General features: G+C 43.2%; 2 protein-coding genes across 4 annotated transcripts in view; both read left to right on the top strand.

Annotated features, from left to right (window-relative positions):
- The window catches only part of LOC142907390 (uncharacterized), a 366,512-nt gene that overhangs the window by 194,539 nt on the left and 152,767 nt on the right, over nucleotides 1-19,206 (top strand). The window lies entirely within an intron of this gene.
- LOC142907345 (guanylate-binding protein 1-like) overlaps nucleotides 1-19,206 on the top strand; it is a 162,645-nt gene that overhangs the window by 14,100 nt on the left and 129,339 nt on the right. For all 3 annotated transcript variants that reach the window (XM_076056765.1, XM_076056764.1, XM_076056763.1), the window contains exons 2-3: nucleotides 574-698; nucleotides 14,075-14,184. In XM_076056765.1, coding sequence (XP_075912880.1) covers nucleotides 574-698; nucleotides 14,075-14,184 — 235 coding nt within the window. The remainder of the gene's footprint in view (nucleotides 1-573; nucleotides 699-14,074; nucleotides 14,185-19,206) is intronic.

Genomic DNA, 19,206 nt, shown 5'->3' with positions numbered 1-19,206 from the left:
GCTCTATCGCTGAACTCATTCGACAAAACTTCCACACCCCTACCATATAAATAATTATGTTGTCATATTTTTTTTAAACTACATCGATCACCTTGAGTGAAGGTGCTCTATAATATAAACTTAGGTTAGATACGATCGTAATGATTTATAAAGTAATTTTAAAAAGTTCTGTCATCGATTTTTATCGTCGTTTTTCATGTTTTTTTTTAATTTCAGGTTAAAGTATTTGTTATTAGAAAGTATTAAAATACACAGTCCTCACGAACACGTGGTAATGAGACTTCACCAATTTAAGTATTTGCATTAATTTTCTTGAACACATTTTGCTGACATGCCGAATCATCCCTGACTATGACACTGCAATTGTAATGTAAGTACCGACTAAAAACACATCTTAAAAAAAGTATTCCTCTAATTAGCTCAGTGAATTCCTTTACTTATTATCTTTGTCCTTGTCAGCATGGCGCCTTAATACATTTGAAAGGTATCTAATAAGAACAATTTATCGTGATGAAAGTTGTAAATTTAAACTACGACTGTAATATTTCTCACATATGTACTTTAAACCTACAGGTTTCTCACTGGGACGTACTATAAAAGCACAAACCAAAGGCATCTGGGTATGGCCAAGACCCCACCCTGATAATGACAAGTACCTCCTGCTGCTGGACACAGAGGGACTGGGCGATGTGCATAAGGTAACAACTTTGATTTTCACGCATTACGACCGCCAGTGTGGAGGATGCAAAATAACATCACCTGCTACGTACAGTGTGAAAGAAGTTCAACTTACATACATCACTAATCTAAGCATTACAATATTTTCAGCCAAAGGGCAAAACATTTTACAAGGAAGAAATATTATTGATGTATAAGGATTTTTTTATTCTTTCCAACGTAAATTTGTCATCGGAAGTATCTAATTAGCAATAACAACATAACTTTTTAAGACAAGACCTAATTTATGCAGACAACTTAGATTTGTCGTCATTGTTAGAGGGCTGGAGACATTCTTTTTTCGCCGTTTTAGACACTGAGGGCAGAGCTATGGTGTGAGTTAGGGTAAGGTGAATTTTGTGGTTGTTCCCGTTTTTCATTGTTATGAAAGCATTTTATTGCTATGAGACCATTATATTTCAAATCATCTTTATCTACACACATTAGTAAGGTGCCGTATAAGTAAACAGACTACACTTGGTACATGGTGTGATGTCATGAGAAACGTAAATGACGCCATACTCTCTGGTTCTTTCGGTAAAGTCACGTAGGTAGAAATTAAAAATATAAATATTTATCATGACGTTTCGATTGCAACATAAGCGGTCGTCGTCAGGCGGAAAAAAATAATCCAGCAGTGGAACTGCTGAACCAGCGAGAGAGGTGTTACAACAACGAGGTTATATACGTGGCGATGGGCAAGCAAGCAGGGTCTGAGCTGGAAAGAAATTCCATCCCCGGACACAAGCACGTCAGTTGGGGGGGGGGGGGATTAGGGAGAGAGAGATGATGGAGAGAGATTAGCATGAAATGAGCTTCCGTCGCCACATTAGGGGATTCGTCTGTGTGTAACACAAGCTGTGGTGCTGCCAACTGCGCTGTGAGGCAAGCCCGTCCACAGACAATTTCAACATAGAAAATGGATATAAGCTGAGCAATCATTGGAGGGACGTTATTAATCAAGCAAAGTCGTATCTTGCTGTGGTGCTTCCATTCTTCCATGCCGTTTGGCTGTTTATCTTCGTATCTCTGAGTTGCATTGCCCTGTTAGGTGCCTCTGCATTAACGTGCTGGGGTCTCACTAACATGGCCACCTCTGCTCCCTCAGCCTCGATGTATCGATGGTTCTGGCTGTGTGATGGGCTGTGTGTCTCACTGGCGTGGATGCGCTTGCCTCACAGCGCAATTGGCAGCCCCGCAGCTTGTGTTACACATGGACTTGGCATTAACTTGCTAATGCCCCTAATCTCCCTGCTTAATCTCTCCCATCAACATAGTGCTACTCTCCCATTATTAACACTGCTGTTGTGAGCATATGCGACGATGTTCTTACGCGGCGACGGAAGCTCATTTCATGCTAATCTTTCTCTCTAATCCCTCTTTCCATAATCTCCCCCATTAACACAACTGACGTGCTTGCGTCCGGGGATGGAATTCCTGTCCATCTCAGACCCCGCTCGCTTGCCCATTGCCACATAAATAGCCTCTTCTTGTAACAGCTCTCTCCCTGGTTCAGTAGTTCCACTGCTGGATTATTTTTTTCCACCTGAGGACGACCACTTGTGTTGCGATCGAAACGTCGTGATAGATTATTTTTTGTTTTATTTTATTTTTATACCTACGTGACTTTACCGAAAGAACCAAATAGCATGAATTCGTGCAGTCACGAAAGCTTCAAATCAAGATTGTAAATGGCGCCATTTGGTGTAAACCTTGCATGCCTTGGTTAGTACGGTAAATCCGTTTAGTGCTGGGTTCTGCGACCATTTTTTGTGAAATTGATTATTCAGTGCTTGTTCAGTATATATTTACGTTGGCCCAAATCAGTTACGAATTCCCTGATATGGTGAGTCCCGATTTCACAAGGGTTCAGGTTGTGCTAACAAACGACTTGCGTGATTTCAGGTGGAAAATTCAATTGAGACTATATTCGTCTCTTGAGCTCTCACCTAGTTAAACACATACACCTTATCAACATAAGGTGTGTACTGGATTAATTGCACTTGGGGCAATTTCTATATTGGGCAAACAGTACGAATGATCAGCACGAGACTAAAAGAACACCAAATAAATATGAAATAATCTCAAATACAGCTGTCGGTAGTGGCAGAACACGCGTGCCAACAAGGACACTCAATTTAAATTTCGATTTAAAGCTTTCGTGACTGCAATGATTCATCTTCTTTGGTTCTTTCGGTAAAGTCACGTAGAATGAGAATAAAATAATAAATTGATAAAATAAAATAACACAATAATATTCTTACGACGTTTCGGCCACAACACAAGCGGCCTTCATCAGGTGAAGGGACGAGACTGTCTGGTAGGACAGCGCTGGAGTGAAAGTCCAGCGCTGGAGTGAAAGTCCAGCGCTGTCCTACCAGACAGTCTCGTCCCTTCACCTGATGAAGGCCGCTTGTGTTGTGGCCGAAACGTCGTGAGAATATTATTGTGTTATTTTATTTTATCAATTTATTATTTTATTCTCATTCTACGTGACTTTACCGAAAGAACCAAAGAAGACACTCAATTTATTTTGATAATGTTGAAGTTATGTGCAAAATTCGTTACTACTGGCCAAGAACAATAACAAAATATATCGAAATTGAGAGAAATAAAAATAATTTTAACGGTTCAGATAGCTACAGACTTTGTGCTGCTTGTAAGCAAATCACCAAGTAATGCATTGTTTAAATACATGCCTAATACAGGTCACCATACTTCAATAGGGATTAGCATTGAACAATAAGGTACAGCTATTTTGTGCACACAATCGACATGAGACAAAAAAACAATGGACTTTCATAATGCGCGTTGATTACCATATAAATTACCCAACCGGCAATGGATACCCATAGTCATTCATATGTATCCATTAATCACCCCCCCACCAACTTCACGCAAGAAGAGCTCACAAGTGATGTCATCACATCTACCCCTCTATTTAAGAAACGAAACAGGAGGATTTGTCCACAAATCTGGCTGTTGCCTGATTAAGCTAGTTGTAATTACTGGCGTCATGCCGAGATTGTAAATGTTGTGGCTTTACTCTCCAATGGGTTTGGCACGTTTTGTTCACGTGACAACCCTTTCTAATTGGTTGTGAGGTGTTGGCGAGTTTAACGACACATTTATATATTTACGCGATCTAACCCCGAAAAAAATCTGTATTATTAATATACATGTATTTATTTATATTGACGTTGATGCAGTTGTATTCATGGAAAGTTATTTACAGTCTGCAGATCTCAGGAGGAATGTTTGGTAGCAATCCTCACTAAAAAAAAAACATGCATAAATGGTACAAATACGAAAGGCATCGGACAAGATTATACGCCTTCACAAAAGTTAATGTAGCAATATTGGAATATATTTTAGAAAATGTAATTGCAGAAACAAAGGCATAGACATGAATGGGGAAATGTTAACCATCTCATATTTTAACATCTAATGGGTATGAAATTTAAAGTCCAGCAAGACCAGGGATCAGCAACCTATGGATCCAGAGCCGCATTCTGCACGTTGGCTGCCCCCTTGTGGGCAGCCGTTTTTTACTTAAATCTTTAACGTAATTTAAAGTAAACATGGCAGGGGAATGGATCACTATGTAATGTCTTGGTGACTTACAAAATGTGCAGTCAAATTGTGTTGTTAACGAATAACTAAAGGGGACAAAAACTAAATATATATGTATGCAGTTTATTCTATCACATATGTTTATTTAAATCAAAATATGTTGATTAGCTTTGCCTCCTAGAGAAGCCACCTGATTGGAATGTGGATAGATATTTCAAAAAAATTGTGAGCTCCCCACATAATCAAGCCTGGTTGAACGTGGGATAGATTGTAGACAGGCCAGCCTGAATGTTTCCAACCGGCACAGATGTTCAATTAGAGGGGTCCATGTTTGACAAGCATAAAGGCAGGTCAAGACTGTCGCCGAGACGAACCAAAGCTTCATGTTGAGAGACAGACCAAGTAGCTTCCACACAACATTATGTAGCTGATGAAAAGATAATGCCACCCCACTGATCCGGAGTGAGACCTCTTCTGCTACAAAACTGAAGTTGGTCATAAGTAAACTTCTCAGGTATGGGACTCTCTCCATTCTCTCCACAACTACTCCATCACCAATGGAGAGTTGAGGGTAAATTGTTTGATTGCACAAAATACCTAGGCAAGTGCTTAGTTTTGGTGGGGCTGATCGTAAGGCCCCTCCTCTTAGTGGCACACTCCAAGTTCAGCAGCAACGCCTTCAACTCCACCTCTGAATGAGCTGCAATCACCAGATAATCAGCACATATAACATGGTTTTCGCATAGGGAGCCATCCCTCCACCACGCCTGGGCATTGATCAGCCTCCCATCGTATCTGTTCCAGATGGAAAATCTTTGTGTACAGCCACTACGTGGCCAAAGATGATCTTAAATAATGTGGGAACCAGAGGACATCCCTGCCGCACCCCAAGGTGAACAGGGAATGGCTCTGACTCCTGGCCACGTCGCTTTAGCTGGGTCTGCCCACCACCATGAAGGCCCTTAATGATTGTGAGCAGAGAGTCAGGGACTCCAAAAGCATAAAGAACAGCCCAGAGTCCTGGCCTATTAATTTTATCATAGGTCATGAGCAGGTCAAAAAAGCAGAGATGAAGTTCTTGTGGGAATTTTGTATACCTCTTCTGTAGCAGAGGGACAGAACATATGGCATCTTTGCAGGCCAGCCCTGGTCTGAAACCTTATTGGGGCTCCACAATCCTTTTATCAGCATGCTTGGCAAAGCATTATTGAATAAACCTTGCCAGGACCTTTCCCGTCACACTGAGGATATAGATGCTGCTGTAATTGTTGCATTCTGTGCGCCCCCCCCCCCTCTTAACCTCTAGGGTATCCTTCCAATCCTGTGGAACTCATTCTGTGGTCCAGGCAGTTGTGATAATATCAAGTAGGGATGTCTGCACACAGATGCCACCCTTCCTCAGCATATCGCTTGGGAGATCATATCTGCCTGGCACATTTACTTCCTGCCCAGATGGCACCGAAGGCAACCACTCAGAAGGCAACGCAGCCCGAGCAGGGTCGTCCCCATCGTGCCCAATGATGTTGCCTGGGCTGAGGGATTTCTCTTCCCCCAAGACCTCACAAAATGCTCTGCACACCTGCTGACCTATTACTGGGGGTGGGATATCAAATCACCATCCTTTCCCTTAAGGATTGTGGAGGTGAGGTGCTGCAAGTTACTTTTTGATGGTATTTAAATTAATTTGCGATTGAGGGCTACTGAGGCAGATTTCATCTCCTCAGCAACCCTCACCCACCACTCATTCTCTGAATCTCTGAGCAGAGGCTGCGGTAAGCCTCTTCATTCTCTGATGTTGGATGTTGTAGATGACGGGAGTTGGCCTGTCATTTTCTCTCAACCAGCTGGAACAACTCCTCTTTCAGCCAGGGTCTCTGTGGAGGTCTGAACTACATACACATTGCAGCCATTACAGCTGCATGAGCCATAGTCCTGAACCTCATCCATTTCCTCCCAGCATCAGGATAAGAGACAGTAGTGGGAGGCACCTTCTTTTATTCTTGCATACAATGGGGACTATAGGCACCCTCATGGGTGTACACTATATATTTTACACACACAACCGTCTATCGTCGGCGGCACTATCTAGCTAGAACAGTTGGCATGCTGTATAGCTAGCAGCGCCCTGTGATGGTGAAAACAGCGGCGATGATGGTGACGAACCAACAGGATGGCGAGGGGATCCACTTACAGCAACAGCCCGAGCTCTCGCTCAGGACGGCAGGCGGGACAGCCTATCTGGGTTACAGTGCCTCATACCATTCCTGTAGGTCACAGTGAAGGAAAACTCCTACAGAGTTTCTAGCCATCGAGAAAACTGGCCGGATGGCTGGTCAGCACACAAGGAGTATTGGAGGGCTGCATGGCCCATGCACACAGAAATGTTCCTTCCATAAAGATATGGCCTATACTGTTGGATTAAATTAATCATGGCCAACAGTTCCCTGCGTGTTACACAGTAGCGATGTTCCGTGAGGAATAACACATGGCTACCGTAAGCAACAACTCTTTCTGTGCCATTCACGACCTGAGACAGCACAGCCCCTATACCCATGTCGCTGGCATCCGTATCCGAAATAGAGGGCAGAGAGAAATTCGGGTAGCAGAGAGGAGGCGCGTTGGCAAGGCCATCACGCAATGCGACAAATGCTTCCTCCTCTTCCTCGCCCCACCAAAACCTCTGGCCTTTAGCGGTTAGTGCATGGAGTGGTTTGGCGATCTTCACAAACTTCGGGACAAACCAGCGCAGTACGACGCAAACCCGACAAAGCTGCGAACCTCACCCACCGACTTGGGGGTTGGTCATGTGCGCACACACAACGTTTTGTTGGTTTCCATAGCTATCCCAGATGCACTAACGATATGGCCCAAATGCAGCACAGATGTTTGCAAGAGATGCGCTTTTGTGGTTTGAATTTGAGATTGGCTGCGCCCACTTTAACAACACTGACCGCAATGTGTGCGAACACAATGACGTCGTCCAGGTAAATGAGGCACGAATCCCATTGCACACGTGCCAAGACCAATTCCATTAGCCGTTGAAACGTGGCTGGAGCCAAATGCAGCCCCATAGGGAAGCAATTAAATTTGAATAGCCCTTGGGGCGTTCCGAACGCGGTTTTAGGTCTGGTTTCCTCATACAGGGACAGCTGCCAGAACCCTGGTAACAAATCTAGGGCCGAAAAGAACTGAGCGCCTGACAACGCATCCAGGGAATCATCCATCCAAGGGAGCGGAAATGTGTCTGCCATGGATTTTTTTTTTAATTAATGGAAATCTATGCTAAAGCGCAGGCTCCCATTCTGTTTTTTTTTAACCAACACAATGGGAGCCCCCCCCCCCCCCCCCCCCCGCGGGTAGGTAGAAGGAGAGATAATGTCCACGGCCAACATCTCGTCAATTGCCTGTCGAACTTGGTCCGTCTCCCTAGGGCTCAGCCTCAATGAATTTTGAAGCAGGTGGTCGTGGACCTCCAGACCGGAAGGGGGTCCCCTCTCTCGCCACCCCCTCTCTGGCTACCGTGCCTTGACACCTTTCCCACGTGGGCACTGGCAAAATGAGGGACACCTGCTCTGGCTCCCGGGGTGCAGGCCCCTTTGGCTCCTCAGGCTTCCCCACGCAAGCAGCCACCTTGGGCCACTGCCATAGGTTAACGTGCACCTGGATACACTGGGCCACCTTCAGGGATGACAGGTCGTCCTCCCCCATGCCCTCCAAGGCCATATTATCCAATAGGCACATTAGGCACTGTCTAGGGCCTAGGAATAGCAATTTGACCAAGTTTTTTTTGTTTGCATGATAAAAAATTTAACCAACATATGTTATTGAATAAATATATTCATGCAGCGAGGCTAGGCACAATGTATATAAAATACACAGTCATGTCAATGTAAATCTTTTTTTTCATAAGGTGAGAGAAATTACCACCGGAGAATTACTTTTCGAGATTTTTTAATTGCAAAATTAGCAATAACATCCTCAATCTGCTAGTGCAAGGGAAAACAAGCTTTGTTATCCTATGGTTGATTGGAGTCACTTTTTTTTATCAGCTTTAGCTTCGAAAAAGAACACTAATCTTGACAATTCGTTCTCAAGATGGCAAGACACATCCTTAGTGCAATGTAAACATCCGGAAAGCTGCTGATAATCTTGTCAGATATTTGGGCTTTGAGCACATCTGCCATTGCTTAATTTATCTCTGCATACAAATGCAGCAACAAAAGGAATTCATCCTTTTGATTTAAAGCTTTCGTGACTGCAGGGATTCATATTCTTGGTTCTTTCGGTAAAGTCACGTAGAAGGGAAACAATAAAATATATATAAAACAATAAAATTATCACGACGTTCCGACTGCAACACAAGCAATCATCATCAGGTGTGGTTTTCATACCTGATGATGATTGCTTGTGTTGCTGTGGTTTTCATACCTGGTGATGATTGCTTGTGTTGCTGTCGAAAAGTCGTGAGAATTTTATTATTTTATATATTATGTTATTGTTTCCCTTATACGTGACTTTACCGAAAGAACCAAGAATATGAATTCATCCTTGTATAATTTTGAAAAATCTCCTGGATATGCAGCAACCAATGCATTGGCCAGCATTCACCTGTTCTTCACTTGATCTACTCTCTAGGTGCGAATGAGATTCTGCTTCAAAAACAACATTTTCACAAGGTTTACTATTGTGATCTAAATGTATGCTTAATTCTGATCATTTCACTGGAGGTTTTGCACTATCACTCTTCACATCCTTGTTCATGAACTTAAGAATATATCACTTGAGCTCTTTCAATGTTTCATCTTTTTTATAATCATTTCTTATTCTCGTGTCCTTACTCATGCATTATTTCATATCCACCTGATATATTGGAAGACTGGGGAGGGTAGGATCACCTACAATACAAAAAATACACTAAGTTCTTAAAAATTTTCCTAAATTTCAGTGGAAGAAAGTATATACGAGTAAATTATCTGAAATAATAAATACATAAAGCGGGAAGCCAACAACAATCTCTGAACAGCTAGACCAAAAAGGAATGTGAGACAGAGACTAGTAAGCAAGTAAAAATGCAATGATATTCGAATTTCTGGTAACGATCACAGGTTTAGCCAAAGATATCCTACGACTAGCTGAAAACTGTCTAAAGAACACCTATTTCTTGTGGAAAGGTGACTTCTATCAACCAAAGGTAGGCGCAGCAATGGGCTCTCTTTTGTTTCCTGTGATAGTGGATTTGTACATGGAAGATCTTGAAACAAAATCAATAGCTTCAAGCATACTAAAACCCTTTGCTTGCTTTAGATATGTGGATGACACATTGGTGGTCTGGCCAAACGGCAAAGATACACTTAAATAATTTCTGAATCATCTCAACTCGCAAAACCCATCCATCCAGTTCACCATGGAAGTGGAAGCTGACGGAACTTTACCATTTCTGTATATTCTGCTCGGACGGGGTCGAGATGGTAAAATAACACACAGCATTTACCGTAAAAAAACGCACACTGACGCCGATCCGAATGCAGTCACACTATCACCCTGCACAGAAATCTGCTCTCATCAAGGTGCTCAATCATCAAGCTAGGTAAAGTGTAAAATGGTGATAGTCTGATAAGTTAAATTAAACGTGTTAAAGAAGTGCTGCAATTAAACAGTTACAATGATGAACAAATCAACAGGGCATTGAATGCAAAAACCAAATAAAATAACATGAGCATTGAAACTGCGCAAATAATTATAACTATTAAAATACCATGCATTGCGAGAGTAACTGATAAGCTAGCCAGATGTTTGGAAAAACAAAACATCCGAGTCGATTTGGCACAGTACATAATATAAAATACGTAATTTATTATCTGGTACAAAATATGTTTTACCGAAGCTATAAACAGAAGGTTAACCAGATTAATTGTACTTGTGGCAAATGCAAACAGGACGAATGATCAGCACGAGACTTAAAGAACACCAAAGTAATATTAAATACTCCCAAATACAACTGTCAGCAGTAGCAGAACACACGTGCCAACAAGGACACTCAATTGATTTTGATAATGTTGAAGTTCTGTACAAAACTAGCTACTACTCGCCAAGCCTAATTAGAGAATCGAAATTGAAAGAAAGAAAAATAATTTTAACCGTTCAGATAGCTACCGACTTAATGCTGCGTGGATGCGAATCATCAAATAATTTATTTTTAAATACATGCCAGGCTACCATACTTCAATAGGGATTACCGTTGGTACGGCCATTTTAGTTCACACAATGGACAGGAATAAAAAGATCAATGGGCTCACATAATGCTCATGCATAATGTACGTTAACTCATAAATTCCCCCCCCCCTCCCCCGTGACTTGCCTCAAGAAGAGCACACAATTGTGGTCACCACATCTATGCCTTTATATTAAGAACGAAACAGGTGGAATTCTACACAAATTTGTCTGTTGCCTGATGAAGCTAGTTATAATTATTGGTGAAACGTCGTACTTGGATGGTAAATGTTGTGGGTTGGCTTTCCAACACACAAGTAGTAACGAATTGGCATGTTCTATTTACGTGAAAACCCTTACTAGTTGGCTGTGTCGGGTGGTGCTGCGTTTAACGACACATTTATATATGTACGCGATCTAACCCAAAACAAACGTATAGATGGTATTGATCACGAAAGCCTACGTGTTAAACATACTATAATTTTAGTAAATATAGTCTGAAGGGGTAAGGCGCAAAATGTTGTATTTATAATTAAGCCTAAAAAAGCACCCAAGTAGCCCTAGTCCCTGCCAATTCTGAAATAATAATATATAAGGAAAACCGGGGGGAAATGGCCACTTTTTTTATTAATTTGATGGCTGCTCAATACAATTTATTACCAGTAATAACGAGTAGTTGACTCGTTATAAGTGAGGCATATTGCAGATAAAACAACAGTTAAAGAATCCTTTAAGGTTAAACGAAAGTAAAGCAACATGGCGCTCGCCATGTGGTCGTCCTGTCAAAACATTGAATGTTATCGATGAAAATGAATGGCATTCTTTTAAAGCTGCATCATCCTATAAGATAATCATAGTGTAACGACTTAGACACATTCTTACATAGATATATTTTTTTGACACAACCCTATCTATAGGCCCAGGCTTCACTCTTGACGCTTGAACTTTTCTTTCACATTGAACATCTCCTCCCCTTTCTGAAAGCTTCGCTCACCCCACTCCCTTCAGCCAATCCTTGTCCTCCTTCTCCAATGGTTGTCAACAGTCACCCCTACAGTCAACCCTCAGTTCCCGCCTTTTAGTTTGAATCTGTCCTCCAATCCCTTTGAATCGCATCTCCTGACTAATTGTCTTTAGTCCTTTCTGCACCAATCAGAGGCCTTGGTTGACTTCCTGGCTGTCCGTTCGCACGAATGATTGTCAGGTAAGTAGTCTGTTACTTCAGTCATTATAATAAAAAATACATATGCTTACACACTCCCATCAAAGTAGGGCAAGCACTAAATAATGAAGGTATCCATAACATCTGTCTAGCAGTTGGATGAAGTATGTGTGAAATAAGTGATGGACAGTGGAGGTAGTAACATTGGCAGCAATATCAAATGTAAAAGTTTTCACTGAATGCCTACGACATAGAAGGGCCCAGGGACTACAAAAACCTTAATCTGGCCCTGGTGCCCCCAATGCCCAAAGATCTGCAGATCCAGAATTGGACTCCTCAGCCACCTCATGATCCACCACCAAATCTGATGGACATCATCCTCAAACCCCGAGGGACTGCCAATGACGATGTGGACCATATCAACAAATATTATTTGGGTCTTTCGGTAAAGTCACAAAGATAGGTTCAAAGAAAATAACAAAAACTACGACGTTTCGATTGCAACACAAGTGGTCGTCATATGGAAGAGAGGATTAGCTTCTCAAGGCAAACTGTTTGTAAAGGTTTAAAATGGGCGTAGCCCAAATGTCAGCAGCATGGGCGGGGCAGATAATGTTAATGTAAGTGATGGGCAGCGACTGCGAAGGTGGTGGGTTTCCACCAATTAGAGGGCTACTAGGTAAAAATTAGCATGTTAATGTAAGATCAGTAAGCAGCCTCCATGGCGAGCGCGCTGAGGTGGCTATGTTAATGTGAATGATTAGCATGTTAATGTAAGATCGCAGAGCCTCCGCGATGTCGAGGTCAGAGCGCAGAGGTGGCTCTGTTGGTGTGAGAAATGTAACCTGTTAATGTAAAATCAGAGAGCCGAAAATAACTAACATTGGAAGGTGACAGGATGGGAACATCACAGCCAGTTATGACTTAAACTGGTTGATAACGTCCTTCCAATGAATGCTAAGTTTGTACTCATCTTCCCCTTTGAAATTGTCTCTGTCTGTATATATGGATGGCTTCATGAACGAATCTTTGTTGATAGCCAGTGGGTTTGCAAAGTACCTTCGTCTTAGAGAAATCAATGTCGTGTGAGCGGTATTCACCGACTCATGTGTTGGTACCTTCACAGCTCTTAACAACAAGCAATGATTCTATACATCCCCGCAAATATTTCCCACAATTAATAACCCACCGCGAACGACTGACCGAACCCACTCACAAGCTCCCAGCGTAAAACTCAGTCCACACTGGGCGCCGGGGTGCACTGCAACTCAGTTTTTTGTGACAGTGCTTAGGTCCTACATGTTTAGATGAGGCTACCCTGGTCCTCTGTGTGATTTAATAGAGAGAGCATTTACCACTCCTAGCATTATCTGCCAACTCAGTAAATAGAGCCTCCGTGACCCTCGGTGTGGCGTGTCGCCACACCTCTCCATACAGACCACTCAGCTCCAGGTTTGGCACTCTCAGCGTCTGAGGCGGCGCTGCTTAGTGTTCTTGCAACCCTGAGTGTGGTTGAGCCACACTCCAGCGTATGCTCAGGACAACTCTTCGTTTCTCCAGCTGTCCTCGTAATGTTCCATGTTGCCTTTTATGCCCCTACCATTTGCATAACCCAGAGGGGATCAGGCCTAGACATTGTGAAATAAGCCACGCCAGACTCATCACATTTTCTAACATATATAGGCATCCTACAATTCTCACTCTCACAAAGCACGCCAAATCAGTCATTTCCCCCCCCCCCCCCCCCCCCCAAGAAACACACCGCATAGACTCTATGGCGGGGGTTGGGATTCTATTTCACCTCCTCACATGATAAGAATGATATTGGTCTTGTGTCCACCCTCCTCCTCATCGATCAGACCCTCACACCCGATCTGCTGCACATTATTCCACTCCAATGCCTTTCCATTATTGGTCTCTGGAGCCAAATGAAGATCCACCAGAACTGACATTTATGAAGGTTATCCTGGAACCTGAGGGATAGGGGAGAGATGATTTATAAAAATCTGTAAATCATTATTACTGTATGAAAATGCCCTAGGTAGGCTTTAAGGAATTACCATTATATTTTCTTTTCATATTTTCAATTCAGACTATTGCAGCTAGTACTACTCAGCATATATCAAGGACAACATTGAGGTGGAGGAAGTGATGTGGTAAGCACGATGTCCGGCTAACTTTATCTTTCAAGTGATGTTAACACACTGCACCCAGTACTAATTCAAGGTTGAGTTGCAACTGATGTACTCTGTGGTATGGAATCAAACTCAGGTTCAGAGTGCAGGTTCAGAGTGCAGGTTCAGAGTGCAGTGGGATAACCACGATGTCGTCACTCTATCTCCCGCTGATGTAACAATCGCATGCACGCATAACAGAGGGGTTGTACATGTTTTTCCACGTGTTGTCATGCAGGGAGATGAACACCATGACATGTGGATTTTTGTCATGGCTGTGCTGATGAGCACCACGCTGGTGTGGAACATCATGGGGGTTCTTGATCATCAAAGCTTCGAGCAACTCAAGTATCCTTCAAAGTTGTGGAACAAATGTTGAGTGAATTTCGATTTAAAGCTTTCGTGACTGCAAGGATTCATCTTCTTTGGTTCTTTCGGTAAAGTCACATAGAATGAGAATAAAATAATAAAATAAAACAATAAAATTCTCACGACGTTTCGGCCACAACACAAGTAGCCTTCTTCAGGTGAAGGAACAAAACTGTCGGAACGACAGAGCCGAAACGTCGTGAGAATTTTATTGTTTTATTTTATTATTTTATTCTCATTCTACGTGGCTTTACCGAAAGAACCAAAAAAGATAAATGTTGAGTGTTTAATATATGCGCTTTGAATAATAAATTGCTTACCAGCAATTCCTTTGTGGTAGATCAAGTAAATTCCACTCTGTGACAAAGTCAACAGTGGGTTATCCCTGCCATATGAATGGGACTTTAACCACAGGCTAAAGGCTGTACACATGAGATGAGCTCCACCTCAATGCTCGTTTAAGCAGGGAATCAATTGGACTAAGGGGCAATGACACGGATTTCAGAACAAAACTAAACGCTAAGACGACTGGACTGAGACAGAAAGAGAGACAATGGCACGGCTATGCATAACAGACATAACTTCAGTACATTTCATTTCCCTGCCATAATTACCGATTTAAATATATTTTATCCGTAAATTTCAGAGATTTGTTTTTATTTCCTGGTGTAGCTATGCAGCTATCTACAACGTAATAAACTTATTTTAATATATTTTATAATTTCTGTACATTATGTGATGTGTATTGCTTAATTTACGTATGGTGTTTGTAAAAGGGAGTCCATCTGAGGCCGTCTTCGGGTATGGATTTTATTATAAGTTCCTCTCTACACTACATATGCACTAGTAGCCATCCTACTATTTTGGAACCGCGAACACACGTCACACACCCTTTTATGTACCTTCGTCCCCTCAATATTTCTGGAACCTTCCAGAAAGTTCCTCTAAGGTTCTCAAAATTTCCTACCAAATCCTCATGTCCTCAGCTTGCATCCTTCTCCCCGACTGCGTTCCCAACGCATTCCTTCATTTTTTTTTAGATGTACACCTACACGACCTTCGCAACACCCCATCAAATGGCACACACAAAATATCAAGTGCATCCTCCAACGACAGTCTGGCATTATCAGCAAATAAAAATAAGGGAAGGTGAAGAGAGCAAAAATAAGAAAAGAGAGAAGAGAAAAAAGTAATCTCTGACACTTGTCGTGGCAAGATATCCAACCACAAGATTTTCAGAGGAACCCCTTAACTTCAGGCGTCGTTCCCAAGGATGTCAGTGTGCACATCAAGGCGAGGCTCTTCTGGTCCAGCAGGGTCCGTAACACCACTCATCTGAGTCGTGACTCCTGTTGCATATGTGGGTTATGAAAATTTGATGAAAATAATAAAAATTAAATGAAATTCGAAATTTGCATAATTTATCTGAAAGTATGTTAATTTGTGTAATTATGCGTATAAATTATGCTAATTCGAGATATACTCGTATTAATTTATGCGAGTGCATGTGGTTATGTTAATGACAGCCTTTATGATAATCAGGCCCCGCCTCGTTGACGAGGGTCGGTTATCAATCGGGATAATACAATGAATCGTTTGCAGTTATGCTAGTGTCAACTCGGCTTCGTTGTTCAACTTCGATTTATCTATCACTATAATACAATTATTCTCGCTTCAACATTTATTGAGTATAGATTAGTGTGTTATGTTTTAGGTCACCAAGTTCATATCTCAACGCAGAAAAAGTTCTTATGCAAAAATTTTAAGAAAGAATCACAGGGCCACTTCTGCATTAATACATTTTATTTTCTAACTAAACTTTAACTCTAAAAGATGAAACTCTCGGCTTGGAATTACAATACAGTATCAACACAGTCTCATCAATGACTGGGTTGTTTCACTTTGACAACAGCACCTGTGGTTAATTCCACTGTGTAACGCAAGCTTAGTTCTTGAGAGAGAGTGGTTAAAACATCTAAACAAACAAAAACCTTGATACTATATTATGAAAGATTATACTGGAATTTGCACACACAGTACCGCGTTCATTCATAGATCCATAAGCAACCCTTATCACGTTGTTAGCACATTGGGTCACGGAACAGTTGAGTATTCTGTAGAGTACGCGAGTACGTGCGCGATTATGAACGAAAGGTACTTAAAGATTATACGGCTATATTCATACGAAAAGACAATCAAAACAGGTATAATTCTCAAAGGCACAAATATCAATAGATCCATCGGCAAGATTATATGATTACAGAAATGGCTTGGAGTGAGGGCGTACGATGGTGTGCACGCTTTCCCCGGAGATCTTTATCTTGGGCCAATTTTTAATTGTGGACCGGATCGCCTGATAAGGAAGCCTGATTGGGCCACGCCATTCACCCTCCGTGAGCGTAGCTCCGCGGTGAAGGTGTCAAGGATGAATTCGTCTTGATGGATCTGTTGGTAATTTATGCGATTAGAAGTACAACCCAAAACATAATATTAAGGAGGAAAATTATGAATATACTTATAATGACGGACTGTTATCACCCGATCTGTTGCGATGCTTCCACGGTCACAGATGGATCACGTTTTGGGATTGGCTTTTGTTCCAGACTCGTGTATGGTGAGGGATATAATTGTGTTGAATAGTCAGTGTTCGGAGTTGATTCTTTGCGTCAAACAGACGCCTGGTTTGTCGTGTGGTGGGGGGCAGTGCGCGTCATACGTATCGGTCGATTCTTCTGTCACCGTGGTTGATTCGGTTCGGCTGACGTAGGTTGGCGAGCCGACACGCTGTTGTAGTTGCGATGGCCCGTCGGTAGATGGCGCACACAGCTCGCTCGTAGCGTGCCCGGTGGTGCCGTCGGCTTGGCGGCTTGCCCACGTTCCGCTCTTAGCGGGCACGGTTGTATGATCGGTAAATGGCGCTCGTCTGCTGGTTGCTGGCTCGGTCGTGTCGCCGAGTGTTGACCACCGGTTGCGCTATTGGGCGCTGGCGATACACATCCGTTGCGATGCTACTTTTGATGGTGCCGACTCGCACCACGTAGCCCAGTCACTACACAGCGAGTCTCGCAATTCTGGCGGGTGGCAGGGACCTCCTCCACGTCGGCGGCGGCCGATCCCCTACGTGGATGAGCCGAGCTGGCAAGCCGGCCTTGGCCGCTTGCTGATGAGCTCAGCTGATGAGCTCCCCCGATGAGCTGAGTTGAGCTGGCAAGGGGGTCTTGCCCACTTGCTGATGAGCTGTCGGCAAGCTCTTGAGCTCCCCCAATGAGCTGATGAGCTGATGAGCTGGCAAGCGGGTCTTGCCCGCTTGCTGATGAGCTGTCGGCATGCTGAGGTTTCAATGCTGTAGTGTCCTCTTTTATGCCAAAATCCCTCCTCTTGGCTCCTCCCCACAAGGCGGAGCTTCTTTTTTATTTTGCTGTGTGTCGTGGTCTGGAGCGCGTGTCCGTATGTGCGTCCGCATGTGTGTCCTTATGTATGTGTGTCCTTGTGTGCATCATACGGCACGGCTCCGCTGCCTCCTCTTTCCATAAACCATAACAACAGGCGTTACAAATCGTCTCACAGGCGTCTCTGTCTGTGTTGCGCAACCTGGAGGGAGGGGCGATATTCCCTCCGGTGCGACCTTCACCGATGCACAAAGAAATGGTTAAGGTTTTTAAAGTTAACATTTCATTTCATCGCAGTTTTACAGCTATGATTCTGTATGTGACTCGAGGTCTGTTGTTTAGTTTTCCATCGTGGTGTTTGATTTTACTTCGCGGGAAGGTGCTCTCTTGAGCGTATGCACACTCTTATCATGTGCTGCAGGAAGACAAAGACGGCCGGGAGACTCTTTTTCCCTGGCCCCCGGTTGACACCGCCCAAGTATTTGTAGTTTTATGTTTAACAAGGTTGTGATTATCGTGTGGTGTGTGCGTTGTTTATTAGGTTTACACTCTCCCTTGAGCACAGACAGCCTGTGGTAACTCTCTGCCTCCCACTCTCTGGCTGTCTCTCTCAGTCTCTCGCTACTCGCCCGCTGTTGCCGCTGCTCCGCTGACGCCGCCAATTCAAGGCCTCATTAATTTTCGTCACTCTGTGTATAAGCTTTATCATTTATTATCATTTATTCTCGATATCCTCAGTCAGAGGTAAGCCTCTGAAGGTCGGAACCCGCACTCCCCAGTGTCTGTGGGGTCGGACAACGGGCAAGGGCTTGTCATTTAAGGTGAATAGTGGTAGTGTCAATGTTCCGTGTGACCATGTCTTGTAATCTCCCCAACTTAATTTGTTTGCCAAGGTCTGCTGCTGCCTTCGTTAGCAAGGAATTTCCCTGCCTTCTGGTGCTATCTTTCCTCGCTCACGCTGCGGGACAACAAGGCGTTTTTCTTTCTCTCCGTTGCCCATGGTCCACATCACCCAAACACCACCTGTTTTATGTTCACAAGGCTGTGATTCACCCCGCTATCTTGGCCCCCCTCCAGTCCTCATTAATTTTCGTCATTCCGTGTAGCTGCAGTGGGAGATTATCAGCCCTCCCGCGAGTGCAGGTGGCAGCAATAATGAGTTGGCTCTGATTCTTTCCACTCTTATCTCTAGCGTGCCGAGGTCAGTTTCACACGCTGGCCTTCAGTGTTTGGTTAACGTGTTTTGCAGTTTGCTGTGCGCTTGTGTTTTCATTCATTATTTCAAGAAGAAAAAAAAATATGTGTATTGGCAAATTTCTTGTTAATATCAAAGATGGAAAAAGGGCCGTATACAACACTCCTTCCTTGAATCGATATGAGGATTGTTTCTGCAGGTTCTTCACAGTTGGCCCCAAGGATAGCACAGGTCAGGTGAACTCAATGACCCAGAATACGGATGTGCAATGGGAGGCACCCTGGACCCGGCAAGTATACTTATATCCCAGAGGCTGGTGATTATTAGTGAGAGACCTCTAAATTATTAACATAACCCTGACGGGTATCTTGCAAGGGATGTGGAATTTTGGAGATGTTCTGGCTGTCACCTGTGGAC

This window comes from Petromyzon marinus, chromosome 78, assembly GCF_048934315.1.
Source record: "Petromyzon marinus isolate PM22_M1 ecotype Great Lakes invasive population chromosome 78, UKy_Petmar_22M1.pri1.0, whole genome shotgun sequence".
Taxonomy (NCBI): Eukaryota; Metazoa; Chordata; class Hyperoartia; order Petromyzontiformes; family Petromyzontidae; genus Petromyzon; species Petromyzon marinus.
Note: the sequence above shows the minus strand (reverse complement) of the source record. Positions and strands in the feature narration are given on the sequence as shown.